At 40.3% G+C, this 12,805-nt stretch overlaps 1 protein-coding gene across 1 annotated transcript in view; it reads right to left on the minus strand.

The window, feature by feature from the left end:
* Positions 1–1,913: 1,913 nt before the first annotated feature.
* The window catches only part of GABRB1 (gamma-aminobutyric acid (GABA) A receptor, beta 1), a 12,884-nt gene continuing 1,992 nt past the window's right edge, over positions 1,914–12,805 (minus strand). The window contains exons 2-5 of the mRNA XM_010282144.1: positions 11,588–11,725; positions 11,328–11,480; positions 9,765–10,015; positions 1,914–2,261 (exon numbers count right to left, since the gene is read on the minus strand). Coding sequence (XP_010280446.1) covers positions 1,914–2,261; positions 9,765–10,015; positions 11,328–11,480; positions 11,588–11,725 — 890 coding nt within the window. The remainder of the gene's footprint in view (positions 2,262–9,764; positions 10,016–11,327; positions 11,481–11,587; positions 11,726–12,805) is intronic.

The raw sequence follows: 12,805 nt of genomic DNA on the forward strand, positions 1-12,805 counted from the left end.
ACCCAGTGGCTGATTAATCTGGTAAAATTGTGCAACTCTTTAATAGACTGGAGGTTAAAGATTGTAGCAGAGAGAAGACAGCTGAGACCACCACCTTTGTGCTCCACTGAACTTGGGATGAGACTGGGACTTTGGACCCCACGGAAAAACTCATAGTCTCACGGAGCACCCTAGATTAGCAACGTCAAATGACTGTTTTGCTGCCTTGTGTTTTTGTTTTAATGAGTAGATTAAACCTGTTCTCTTTCTTGTTTGGTCATTTATCATTCCAGACTCTTTCTGCAGAAGCCTGCTACACAAGCAAAGGGAAGGGGCAGCAGGTCCTGATCTGTGAGGAGGTCCAGGTCTTGCAGGATGTGACAACCATTAACATGTAGGAGTGTTTCATTTATTATTATGTTCTGATTAAAATGTTGTAATGTCAACTGGCAATAAGGTCATCAGTTGACCTTACTGCCAGGCAACAAAGAACTGGTGAAGCAGCTTTCCACATCACTCATTTGTATTCTCTCCTAACTCCTGACTCGGGGTATTGCTGCCTACTGTCCTGATCAGTCTGTCTTTCTGTACTAGCTGGCACTTGGTAACAGTCATCTCGGTATGTACATAGACTCTGTTGGCTTGTATATCTTGACTCTCCTAAAAATATGAAACGCTTACAATACAAAGTAAAATTTAACTGATACTAGTTCCATTTCATTAAAATGCTATGTTAGGCAACAGTGTGAACACTGTTAGGAAAAAAATGGCAATAGAGAAGGAAAATGGATTTGATACAGGTAGGAGATGACTGACCTATTGCTCCTCAGTTGTGTGCAGCTTGCTAGCACTTTGCCGATGGCTCCTTGGCTGGAGTTGTGTCAGGCGATAAGCAGCCGGGTGGGGAGAGGCAGCTCCTCGGGAGCAGTGCACCCAACATCACCAGCATGCCGTAAGACTCACTTGTATGTCCTGTTCCTCAGCAGAGGAAGGAAATCTGTGGGAAACTGTGTGCAGGGCTCTCCTCAGATCTGTTCCCAGACATCTGCTGACTTTTGGGAGAATGTGTTGCAATTACCAGCCACAGCAAATCTGGGAATCAAGAAAAGTGGACACCCTTGGGCTGGGGTATGCCTTAGGAATTGCTTCCAGGAATGAACACGTGTTCTTTTTCTACTTTTTAATATGAAATTACAGATGGCACACTTGTTCTCATCAGTTTCAACTTTGCTACTTTGTGGAAATAACAAAATTCCAGTTAGATCCAATCAGCTGATAGATCCAATCAGCTGAGATAAAAGCAGGTAACTCAGTGGGATTTCTCTCTGCTACCCTTTCTTTCTTTTGAAGATCCCTGCCTCTCTAAAAATGTGAATTGACTTATACCTCCTTGAGCACTACTTCTCACAGACACTATGGAAATACTTCCTAGTATAACTATTAACTTTGAAATGATGCGTGATGTAATAGTTGCAATATTTCGAATTTCATTACACTCTTTAAATGCTGAAAGACTGTGACATGACTACTACTTTGAGTTCTTTTACTGTCTTGTTTGGAAGCATGCTGCTGTGGGCTGCCGATATGTGGTAAGAAACACAGTGAGACTAATTTTTATTCCACTTAAAAAAAAAAAAAGATAAAAGCAGGTACAGAAAGATCATGGGTGAGGCACAAACTCTTCGTAAAAATTGAGGAATAGCACTTTTGCTGAAGATGCTCTTTAAGGGCAGATCTGCACTATTCTGATGTGAATGTGGCGAGGCTGGTTTGTTGGGGTTCTTTTTGAAAGCTTAAACCTAAAAGTATTCAATGGCTGGGTATCTTACCTTGAACATGTAACATGGCTACTGCAGTTCTTCAGAGTTAAGAAAATTGAGAAGGAAAAGAAACAAGTCTAATTATGTTAGTCTATAGTAACATTATTGCATCAATTAGTGGACATAATACAGCCAGTAAACAACATTGAAAAGAATAAACGTGATGGGAAAGACCATTCTGGACCACTTGTCTATCAAATTAACATCAGTCAAATCAGGGATTTTGACTTTGATCTGGGATGCCCTTCTTCGTAAGTGTCCTTTTTTATGAAGCCTGTGCCTGTCCAGACCACTCCTACTGTAGAGGTCTCTGCTGGAAGTGGCTCTTCTGTACTGCAGGTTGGCACTGTCGTATGTGTACGTGGTGGCTCGGGCGTCGCGAAGGCTCGTGAACACGTCTGAGCTGCTGACGTCGTTTCGTATTTCAAGTGATCTAAGCAGCATGTTTCCATGGGGATCAACCTGTGTCAAGAAAGAAATGTGAATTAGACCAGTTCCTCAGCCAGCCCAAGGTGTCTCCCAAATGGACAGGTACCTTCTGGCTCTAGTGCCAAGGTGCTCCTGGGGCTGCAGCGACAGTCTTGTATAGGATCAACAGAAGTGAAAATACACTTTCCTGACTGGTGTAAAGTTATCTGTTAGGCACCTAAATATCTTCCATTCTGACCCAGCTCTTTGGTCTGGGACCTTTTCATTCAGCTAGTTATCTCATCCCCTGTAAAGTAAGAGTTTTCTAATTTTATCTTTAACTTGGATGGTGGTCTTTATGAAATACTGAGTTTCAATGTCTGGTGACCTGACACCCTAAACTTTCATGTACTCAAGATGAAAAAAAAAAAAAAAGTTGCTGTGTCTGTCAATTTTATACAGTGCTGTTTCAAGAACAGTTTTGTAACAATGATTTCATCATATGAAGAACACATAGGTACTTATGCATTTTATCAGTTATTGTAATATGCTTGTGATGAGAATTACTTCTGGAGAATTACTGTATTGCAGAGATGGAAATCCCTGCTTGCCACAGCATACCATTAACTTGTTCATGTATAGGTAGAATAATCCATTTTACTCAATGAAACCTAGCATTCAGTTGCATTTTTATATGTCAGTACCAGAAGCAGTTGTTATCACTTACTTTAGTTGTGCTGGTAGTTATTCAGGGCACTGTTTTAAGTACCCGAGTAAAGAACTGGAAACTGAAATCGTTATGTACGTCTGGTGCAAACAATATATATATTTTTATATAAAATATTTTAATATCATTGCCTTTTTTTATGTATTAATGTAATTAACCATGAATGGCTGCGTTACTACAAAGCGTTTACCTTTTCACTCATCTTTCGTTTTCTACATGTTTGTAGTAAAACCTCTTTTAGGAAAAGTTTTTTGATGTTTCCAAGATGATTCCTGACTTCTCCATAAAGACTTCCTAGACGTTTCAAATTCCCAGATATTTAAACATCCACTGGAGCTCATATGAAGGAAATACACATCAGGACACAGACCTCTTACATGAAACTTCAAAGACTTTGCCTTGAGGCTTGAGTATTAAAATTGTTTTTTGTAAACTGTGGCCTTGGACCTACCCCAAATATATTGCAGTCTATACCACAGCTGCCTGGGGATGCCTTTATACCAAGGGGAAAAAAAATTATTTATTGATAATATCTAGTCTTGTGAAGTACCAGTGATATGCAACGCTTTGTTCGCACCCTGAGCTTTACATTTTTAGCAGGACATAGCAGAGCTAGGAAATGGTGTAATAATCTACAGCAGGCTTGAAGTATGTTTGAGAAAAACTCCAAGCAGAGCACAGGAAATCCAGTCTCTGGGGGTTGCCGCAGAGGAAAGCTGGAAGCCAGAGAAAGTCTCTGTTCCACCTGGCAGTGTGGAAGATGTTCCTTCCTGTCACTAGAAGGAGAAAATGTGTGATGACTGCTGGTGTATTTGCACTGCGCCAGACTACTCACTCACTAACTGAAAACAAAGAAGTGAAGGGGATATTTGTACAAAAGCCACCCAGGAGAGCTGTGGGGAAAAAAGTCTTCTAAATGGAATAACAAGTCACCACAGATAGAAAATGCTCTAGTCAGGTTTAGCAACTGATTCTGTACACGCTGAAATGAGCATTCAGTGGGAACGTTCCACGTCCCACCACTGTTTTGCTGGAAAAAGCTCACAAATTCTGGGTTAGAGAGGTCAGATGGTCGCAAATCAGCATGGTGTTTTCAGTCTTGAGGTATGGGCTACCCAGGTTGTACTTTTTAGGTCAATTCTTCAAATTTAAGCAGAAGGAAGATCTAAGCTAGGGTTTCCTACTCTCCAGAGGACTGCTATAACTATGGGACTATTCACTACTCCTAAGTTCTGACATTTTCTGTGGAAAAAGCAATGATCTCAGAGTTGTCTCCAGGTAAAGAGAGAATTTTTTTTAATTCTCAGAAGTTTTGATAGGTCAACCTTTTCTTCCCAGTTTTACAAAATAGCTCTTTGAGCTGTCTTTGATTACATAATCTAATGTTTAAGCTAATTTACTTCAGTCTTAGAATAGTAGTAACAGTGGTGCACGCATCATTAAGCAGTTATTATGGCTTCTCTTTTGTGAAGACAACTCATAACTGCCTACGATATAAAGTGATTCATAGGCATGTTTCTTAAAATAATATGCCCTGACAGTTTATTATAAGCCAAGCAGCATATGAATTCCCACTTTAAGTGTTATGAATGCACCTGTTGTATTTTAAAATTAGTTTTATTTAAATCATTTTAGGTGCGTTGATTTGTATACATCATGAAGCAATTCAGCTTTTGAATTGCAGTCTTTGCAATTCAGAGCAAAGGGCCTTACACTGATCTTGGATAAATTAACTCAGAGAAGTATAAAAGCTCTTCTTATGCACCTGGGTCAAATTCTCTGCTTGTGTGACATGAAGCTGGACTAATAGTTAATTTCGCACATCGTTAAAAACCCTTTTAGAATTTATTGAAGTTCACTCAAAAACATTCTTAAAACTCGTGCAGCTGAGGCTTTGTAACTGAAGCATAGGAATTCTACAAATTCCCGTAGGAATCTGAAAAATGTGCAAATTCCTTGTAATTTGGCTTGTTATTAGTTTTGTTTATATTAATGTTAGAAGGAGTTAACAGGAAATATGCGCACAGTAGATGCTGTAAATTTTGTCTCTTAAAATCTTTTCTCCCTTACTTAATTCAAGGTTACCTGGGGCTTGCTGTTGGTCCTGTGCTGGAGGAAGCCTGTGCAGCAGAAATGGTCAGCAGGCTTTGATTCATTGCACCCCATGTCTCAGTGATAAGGCTCTTTCCCCGCGTCAGGTGTGTACTGCAGTTGTACACAGTCTTTGACACATTTGCATCAGACGGCATGACAAAAAATGGGGGTAGAAGAGACAAGGCTCCGTCTGCCCAGTTTTCTGGCCTGCTAGCTGGCTGCCTGCTTAGGAGTAGAGTATCTCAGTCCCCTCCTGTCCTGGTTTCAGCCAGGGTAGAGTTAATTTTCTTCATAGAAGCTAGCGTGAGGCTGTGTTTTGGATTTGGGATGAGAAAAAGTTGATAAAGTGCTGATGTTTTGAGTTGTTGCTAAGTAGTCAAGGACAGTCCAGCTTCTCGTGCTGGGCTGCAGCGAGCAGGCTGGGGGTGCACGGGGAGCTGGGAGGGGACACAGCCGGGACAGCTGACCCAGGCTGGCCAAAGAGATATTCCATACCATATAATGTCATGCTCGGTATATAAAGCTGGGACGAAGAAGAAGGAAGGGGTGGAGGGACGTTCGGAGTTATGGCGTCTGTCTTCCCAAGAAACCATTGCGGGTGATTGAGCCCTGCTTCCCTGGAGATGGCTGAGCACCTGCCTGCCCATGGGGAGTGGTGAACGAATTCCTTGTTTTGCTTTGCTTGCATGCGCGGCTTTTGCTTTACCTGTTAAACTGTCTTTATCTCAAACCACGAGTTTCCTCACTTTTACTATTACGATTCTCTCCCCCGTCCCACCGTGGGGGAGTGAGCGAGCAGCTGCGTGGGGCTTGGTTGCTGGCTGGGGCTAAACCACGACACCTCCTTAGATAGGAAAGATGAGCCATATCAAGCCCAGTGTACTTCTTCCTTGCTCTGATAGAACCCACATATTCTTTCAAATACCACCTTGTTCTTTAACTGGAATGCCCTAAATCTTATTACATAAACCGACCATTGCTCAGATGGAAACAGGATTTCTTGCTTAACAGATATTCTGAGCTTAAATGTGTGTTTGCATGAACATATACACTTTGCCTTATTTGTACTATGCATAAATTTTTCCTAAAGTTGTAGAAAGCCAAAGAAGAATTGGTGGGTTTTTTTGTCTTTTGAACATAACATGAAGAATATGTAAGAAGGATGTCAAAGCATCTAAAACTGACATTGTGTTAGTCATCTGGTATAATTATCAAAGTTCAGATATTCTTCAGATGGTTATATGTGGTGAAGCTTCTTGTAATGATGTTTGTATCTATATTGAGTTTGTATCTACATTAACTTTATAGATTTTTAATTCTTTGCACTGGAATCACCTAAACCCTAAATCAACACAGGTACATCTATATGAATCTTCATCAATGATGGAAAAGCCTTGATGTATGCTCAGGAAACATTGTAAAAAGAAATAAAAATCTGGATTGTGAGTTTACTTAGAAAATGAGCTTCCTGCTTAGGGGCATCTAAATGATACTGTAAGCGTAAAATAGTTAAAGTAATAAAAAAACCCTTCAAAGCAACAGTCCTGTGTTGGCCACATAAAAAGTAGTCAGTCATCTCTATGGAAAGAACATGTTGGCATTCCTTGACAGAGGATGGGTCTCAAATGCTTAGTGCTGTCTGGAATAGGTTTTTACCTACCTACTTTTTTTACCTTAACTGTTGGGAGTTAAATGGGAAGAACTTTTGTTTTGTCTCAATGCAGAAACATCTTTTCTTTCTCTTAAGATGAAAGGGCCATGTTACATACAAGCTGTCTTGTCAGAACAATGCAGTAGTGGTATCACAATCTGATCTGCAAAGAAACAGGTTACGCTCAGCAGGGATAAACTTATTCAGGTGAGCTAGTGGTATGGTTGTGTGCTCACTCCTTTTTCTCCTTCCAGTAGCCACTGTACTGGAAAATTGTGTGTTTTCCTTGGAGTCTGTGGCTGGTCTCTGGCTTTCCATCCCAGGTGTTTTTTTTGTTCACAGAAGGTTTGAAAGGAAGATGTGATACTGGGGAAACAGAAGCAGTTGCATGCATGGACCATTATTTTCTTGCTGGGTGGTTTGTCCTATTTATCCATAATTATGGTGGTTTCCTCAGTGACATCTAGCTTCGACAAACAGACAAGGAGATATAAGCAGTGTTTATGCTTTATTCAAAAGAACAGCAAGATTGTTTTCTACAAATTTATATTTTTTGTGTAATAAAAATTAAAATGGCATAGATTGTGAAACTGGAGAGGCCTCATTTCCACTTTCTTCAGTCTGTAGAGCGAGGAACAGCCACATATGAAACAGCAGGATAGTTTCATTTTCCAGCTGGTCTTCTCTATGCTGTGTTAGTATCACGGTCAGTTTGCAGAGCGTTGCTCACATGTCTAATGCTTTTGTTATCTGGTGAAGGAAGTTGAACTCTTTTAGTAGTGGAGGTTGTATGTCAGATGGGAATGAGCAATATCTTCCCCTGGCACAAAGAGAGGAAGCACTGTTACATATGTTCTACTCGGTTTTGGTCCCTGTATGGATAAATGGTATGGGTCAAGAGTAAAAGGGAAAAAAGTATCCTACAGCTGTACATACTTACAGCTGTACTACTTTTGTGCTTGAAACAACTTTCCCCTGCTCTGGTACAGACCATCATAATACCAGTGCATAATAGCAAAAGATTTTGGAGAGGGCCTGAGAGCTGTCTGCACTAGAGATCACACAGTCTGACTGTTCCGGTCATCTGCATTCTTCCTGCTAATGTCAGCATTTCCACGCTGAGTAAAATGAGTGCTCACAAGGTCTCACATCGATGTATCTCCAGTGGGATAACAAAACCTATTGATATCCATTAATGTGTGTGTGTCTATGTGTATGTGCGTATATGTATATATATTTAAAATCACAAACCAGCACTGTCCAGGCAGAAAGCAGTCTGTTCACCTACAGCATTCTCAGTCTCAGAATGGAATTGCAGTCTAAAGTGTGAACGCTTACAAATCTGGGTACAAAACATCTATGCCTTACATTTTCTGGCAGAAAAATGCTGGTGTATGCATGTGGTGCTCTGAAAAGTTCAAGTGTGGTTGTAAATAATTTCCACCCCATTCTGATGGTCTGGTCTCAGTGTAATCCTTGCCAGCGTAACATTTAGACAAAAGCTTTTAGTCATGAGTTAAGGCTTTTTGTCAGTTAAACTCTCCAAATATGTAGGAAAAAGAGCTTACCTGCACTCTTATCCTTTACAATTTCTCATTCTTCACTCAGTTCAGTGCACTGGGGCCCATATAGCCAAGGCTGACCTCTGAAGAAATGTTGCTTCCCTCTTCATCATGAACCCTTGCTGTTGTTCTCCCCTAGGCTGGGTTAGCTCAGGAGCTGTTGTGGTGGCTGGTCCCAGTTTGTGGGTTTTGTTGGGGTTTTTTTGTTGTGTTTTTTTTTTCCCTTCCTTATCTTCCATAGAATTGGATAGACAATACCTGCCCACAACAATCCGTAACAGGGTGGCTTGTCTCCTCTGCTCTGTGGAGGACAATACTTTGTGGGACCTTGGAGACTGCTGCAAGCCTGAACTGAATTTGTGCACTCACTGTAGTAAAGCATCTCCTACATGCTGGGAAAGGAGGTGGATGTGGGTAAGGACTTTTAACGGGCTCATGAGTTCACTGGGACTGAGAGCATGATGACTCTGTTAATGATGTCGCAGCTTCGCCGTAGCGGTGTGGCTGCTGGGACACAAGACACACAACTCTAAAACTAATAAAATATCACAGAGCTTCTGAACATGTATGTGAAGTTGCAACCATCCATCAAGCTAATGTCTTACCTGTTAGAGTTTTATTCTCTCATGCTTCAAGCTGAACAGAGGATTCAAATACAGTTTTGTCCAAATGTTATCACCTTAGGCCACAACAGCACCGAAGTCGATAGGGCAGCCTGGGTAAGGCCTCATTAATACTTGAATATAATATATTGTATGAAAAGCAGAGAGCAGAATAAAGTTTTTGGCTCATTAGTGTATGTATTTTCCTCTGAGTCAGACTGAGCCAAATACACCTGAGGGAAGTGTTTATTTCTGAAAACCTGGAATAGTTTGTGGAAGTTTGCAAGTGCTCAGTGATATGCTGCTACATTAAACTTTTCCCTGTAAAAAATGCCCATAGTCTTACTTCCTGGAGTTTGTCTGGCTTTTTTTTTTTTTTTTTTTAAGAGGGTGTAGCTGTGGTCTGCTTGAATTTAGCCTGAGGGAAAAATCCTAACACCTGTGAAAGCTGTTATAATCTAGCAGCATCCTCCTTGTGTTCCTGAAAGCTCAGCGGTGCGGGCTTCATTCAAGACTCACTGCAGCAACAGTGTCTGTCTTTTCTTTCTAGTTTTGGTGAAGTTTCTGTATGTGAAGAGGAACTGTATAATAAACATTCATTCTATACCACCTTCTATAGCAAAAAAATACAGAGTTGAAATGGTAAATATTTAAATTCCTTGTACCCCTTGTATTTCTTCTGTTCTGCAAAGAAATTCTTGTTCTGAATATTCATTTGCATTTTCTGTAGTTTCTTACTCTGTTTTCAGTTGAAGATGGAACAAACTATATATTGCTGTAATCTCCTTAAAATACGATTTTGCTCTAAACAATCTTACATGCTTTTGCATATGTGTTCAAACTGCATTTATCTCTAACACCATATACATCAACATTATCACAGCAGAAATAACGTTTGAAAAGTCAGCTTGAACATTTTACCTGGACTCTATTAGTTTCCAGTCTGCTCTTCTCGCCTGTTGCACGTCCTTCCCTTCCTGCTGCCTTTTTTTGACGTTGGGGCCCTTTCCCAAAGAATATATAGTTTACAAAGGCATATTCCAGCAAGGCCAGGAACACAAACACAAAGCATCCCATCAGGTAAATATCTATTGCCTTGACGTAGGGAATCTTTGGCAAAGTCTCCCTGAGGTGTGTGCTGATGGTGGTCATGGTCAGCACAGTTGTGATTCCTGCAAAAGGAAGAAAAGGGCATTGACTAACAAGACAGAGAAGGAGATTTGAGTGTGAAAGGTGTAATGGCAGCATTGCCCAGCTACCATGCACTTTTCATGCCGGTGGCTTAATTATTATGTGATCAGATTCTTTACAGCCAAGGGAATGCGTTTTGCAGGAATGGGAAAGAAGATGCCTTGGCAACAGAAAGTCAGCAAAATAGCCTTCAAAATTTCAGGTTATCTTGGTACATCTTTCCTTAATTTTTACAATAACGCTGTTAGGGAATGTGTTTTTAGCTGACCCGGATAGCAAAGAGTTGATCGCTGTTCTTTCTGTGTGAGGAAATGCTTCTCGATTTATTTAGAGCAGTAGCACTGCTTGACCCCAGAAGGTGGCTTGCATTGCTCCGGGGAGCTGGAATAAGTATCTAGCTTTTGACTCAAAACAGAGGACTGAAAGGTGCAAGAGGAACTTTATCATCAAATGATGGCCTTTGGTGAAGAAAAGGTGATACACTTGTGCCAAAACAGCTTTGCTTGTTAAAGGGGTTCTTGGAAGTAAAGCATTCCCATCTTGTCACGTTATCCATCACTGCAGGATTCTTTCTTTCCTTTTTTTTTTGTTTTTGTTTTATTTTAGCTCGATGAAATTATTTTTTAGCCTGCTATAATCACGGGTCGTTAATGCATCTAGATAATAGCTCTAGGCACAGGTATGATGAGTTGAATTTACAGAGAGGTGGGACAAAACAGAGGTGGGACAAAAAGGCTTTCTGGCATTTGAAAAGCATATCTGCCCTAAAGGGCATGTGGTGGCAGAAGATATTGGTTCTTATGGCAAGTTGTAGGAAAGAACACGGTATGGGAAATAAGCAACTATGTAGGTAAAACAGGCTTATGTGATGTAAGCTGGTATATCTCCACTGATCTTGTATATTCAAGTAGGATCTTGTATATTCATTCCAGCCACATATCTGGCCTGAGAGGATGCTTTTTAACATCAACAAAATATTGATGCAGCAGGATGTAGATACCCTTAGAAACCTGAATTAGACCTTTACGCTTCAGTTTGGAAGCGAGATACTTCTGGCCTGATTCAAAGACTATTATGGCCACTGGAAGTCAGTCAGGATCCCAGCCTAACTGCAGAGCAAGAGCTTCAGATGTAGGCAAGGTGACACCCTCCTGCCTTCCTGACAACGAAAACCCTACTCTGCATGTGTCAGGTCACAGCTAGTGCTGCTGCAATCAGCTGTATGGATTTGGTGCTACTGTGTTCAAAGGCAACAAGTATCTATGTAGTTCAGTGATTTTGAAAAGAAGTTACCTAGAGCAACTCTGGCTGCAGAGGCGTCATAATTGATCCAAAAAGATACCCACGACAGGATTGTGATCAGTGTGGAAGGCATATAGGTTTGCAAAATGAAGTATCCAATGTTTCTTTTAAGCCGGAAGCTAAGTGATAATCGAGGGTATGCTCCTGAAAGAAAGAAGTCATATAATGACTAATGCCATACAAAAGTTAGACACTGGTATTCCTGGCTGGGGGAAAGTTGGGGGGACCTTTTTTAACTAGCCAGTGCTTACCTGTTGTAAATTCCACTCTCTTTGATACCATCTTGTAATCAACAATAGAAAATTGTGGGAGCTCGATGTTATTAACTCCCGTTACTGCAGACTCTCCTCCATTCCAGTAAAATTCGATATCGTCAGTAGTGTATCCATCTGAAACAGAGGCACAATTTGACTATTGATTTCTCTTTTTGCTTTACTACTTGGCTTAAATAGTTGTGGTTAAAGTGAAAGGAGCTGCTGTTAATCAGGAATTCAGCCTTCTGTTGTGTGACATTTCTGTTGTACGGAAGCCATGTAGCTTCCTCTGTACCCAGGGGAAGCTTCTGGGTGTGGAAAGGGAGAAGACGGAAAACAAGGACAGAATTTAAGATTAAAGAACAATTTTTAGCTAGCTCTAATACTACTACTTTTAGTTCAGTCTTGAGTTTCTCAGTTTACCAACAGACTGATACAACATCAGAGAAACTTTTAAACTCTTTAGGAGGAGTTCTGATGCTAAAACTAGGTTCAGTTCCCAGCTTTGCATTTGATTTTCCATGCAGTCCATTTCAAAGTACAGAATTTGGGGCTGGTGGAGGCAAAGATGATGCTAGAAGAATTCAGGTGTCTGTACTACCTGACAATGTCTATCTGAGCTGTAGGTATCCCTTTGATATTCATGCAGCATTTTCTGTTTTAATTAGACCATGCCATCTTTGATCTTCTTATCACAGAAGTATTTCCTATTGACTTCAAAACTAGCACATTCCTTTCCTTTCCTTTTAATAGTGATGTTGATTATTTATCATTTAATGAAAAATTAATTTGCCATTCCACCACTAGGAATGTTATCATTATTGTTACTTTTTTCAAACACATTCTGATTAAACTCAAAAGTGACTGAGTTTCAAAAAAATCTCACGATTTATGACGTTTTTGAACTAATAGTTAAACTGGTCCCAATTTATTGCATTTTACTACTTTCTCCAGATATCTACCAAAGGAGAGAACATGATCTCATCTATTTTTAGACTTTTCCTCAAGATGTTAGATTTAATCAGGTTTAAATCATATAACACAGATCAAATAAAAAAATGTGTTTCAACTCAAAGCTTAAGAAAACTTGACAATATTTTTGCCAACTGAGCCAGCCATAGCATCAGAAGCCTATAAGAGTTAGGAACTTACCCTTTCTTATGCACCAGTAATGCAATTTTTAGCTAGGGAAATCAGACTTGAGATGTCTTTCCC

The sequence above is a fragment of the Phaethon lepturus genome, unplaced genomic scaffold, assembly GCF_000687285.1.
Source record: "Phaethon lepturus isolate BGI_N335 unplaced genomic scaffold, ASM68728v1 scaffold47452, whole genome shotgun sequence".
Classification (NCBI taxonomy): Eukaryota; Metazoa; Chordata; class Aves; order Phaethontiformes; family Phaethontidae; genus Phaethon; species Phaethon lepturus.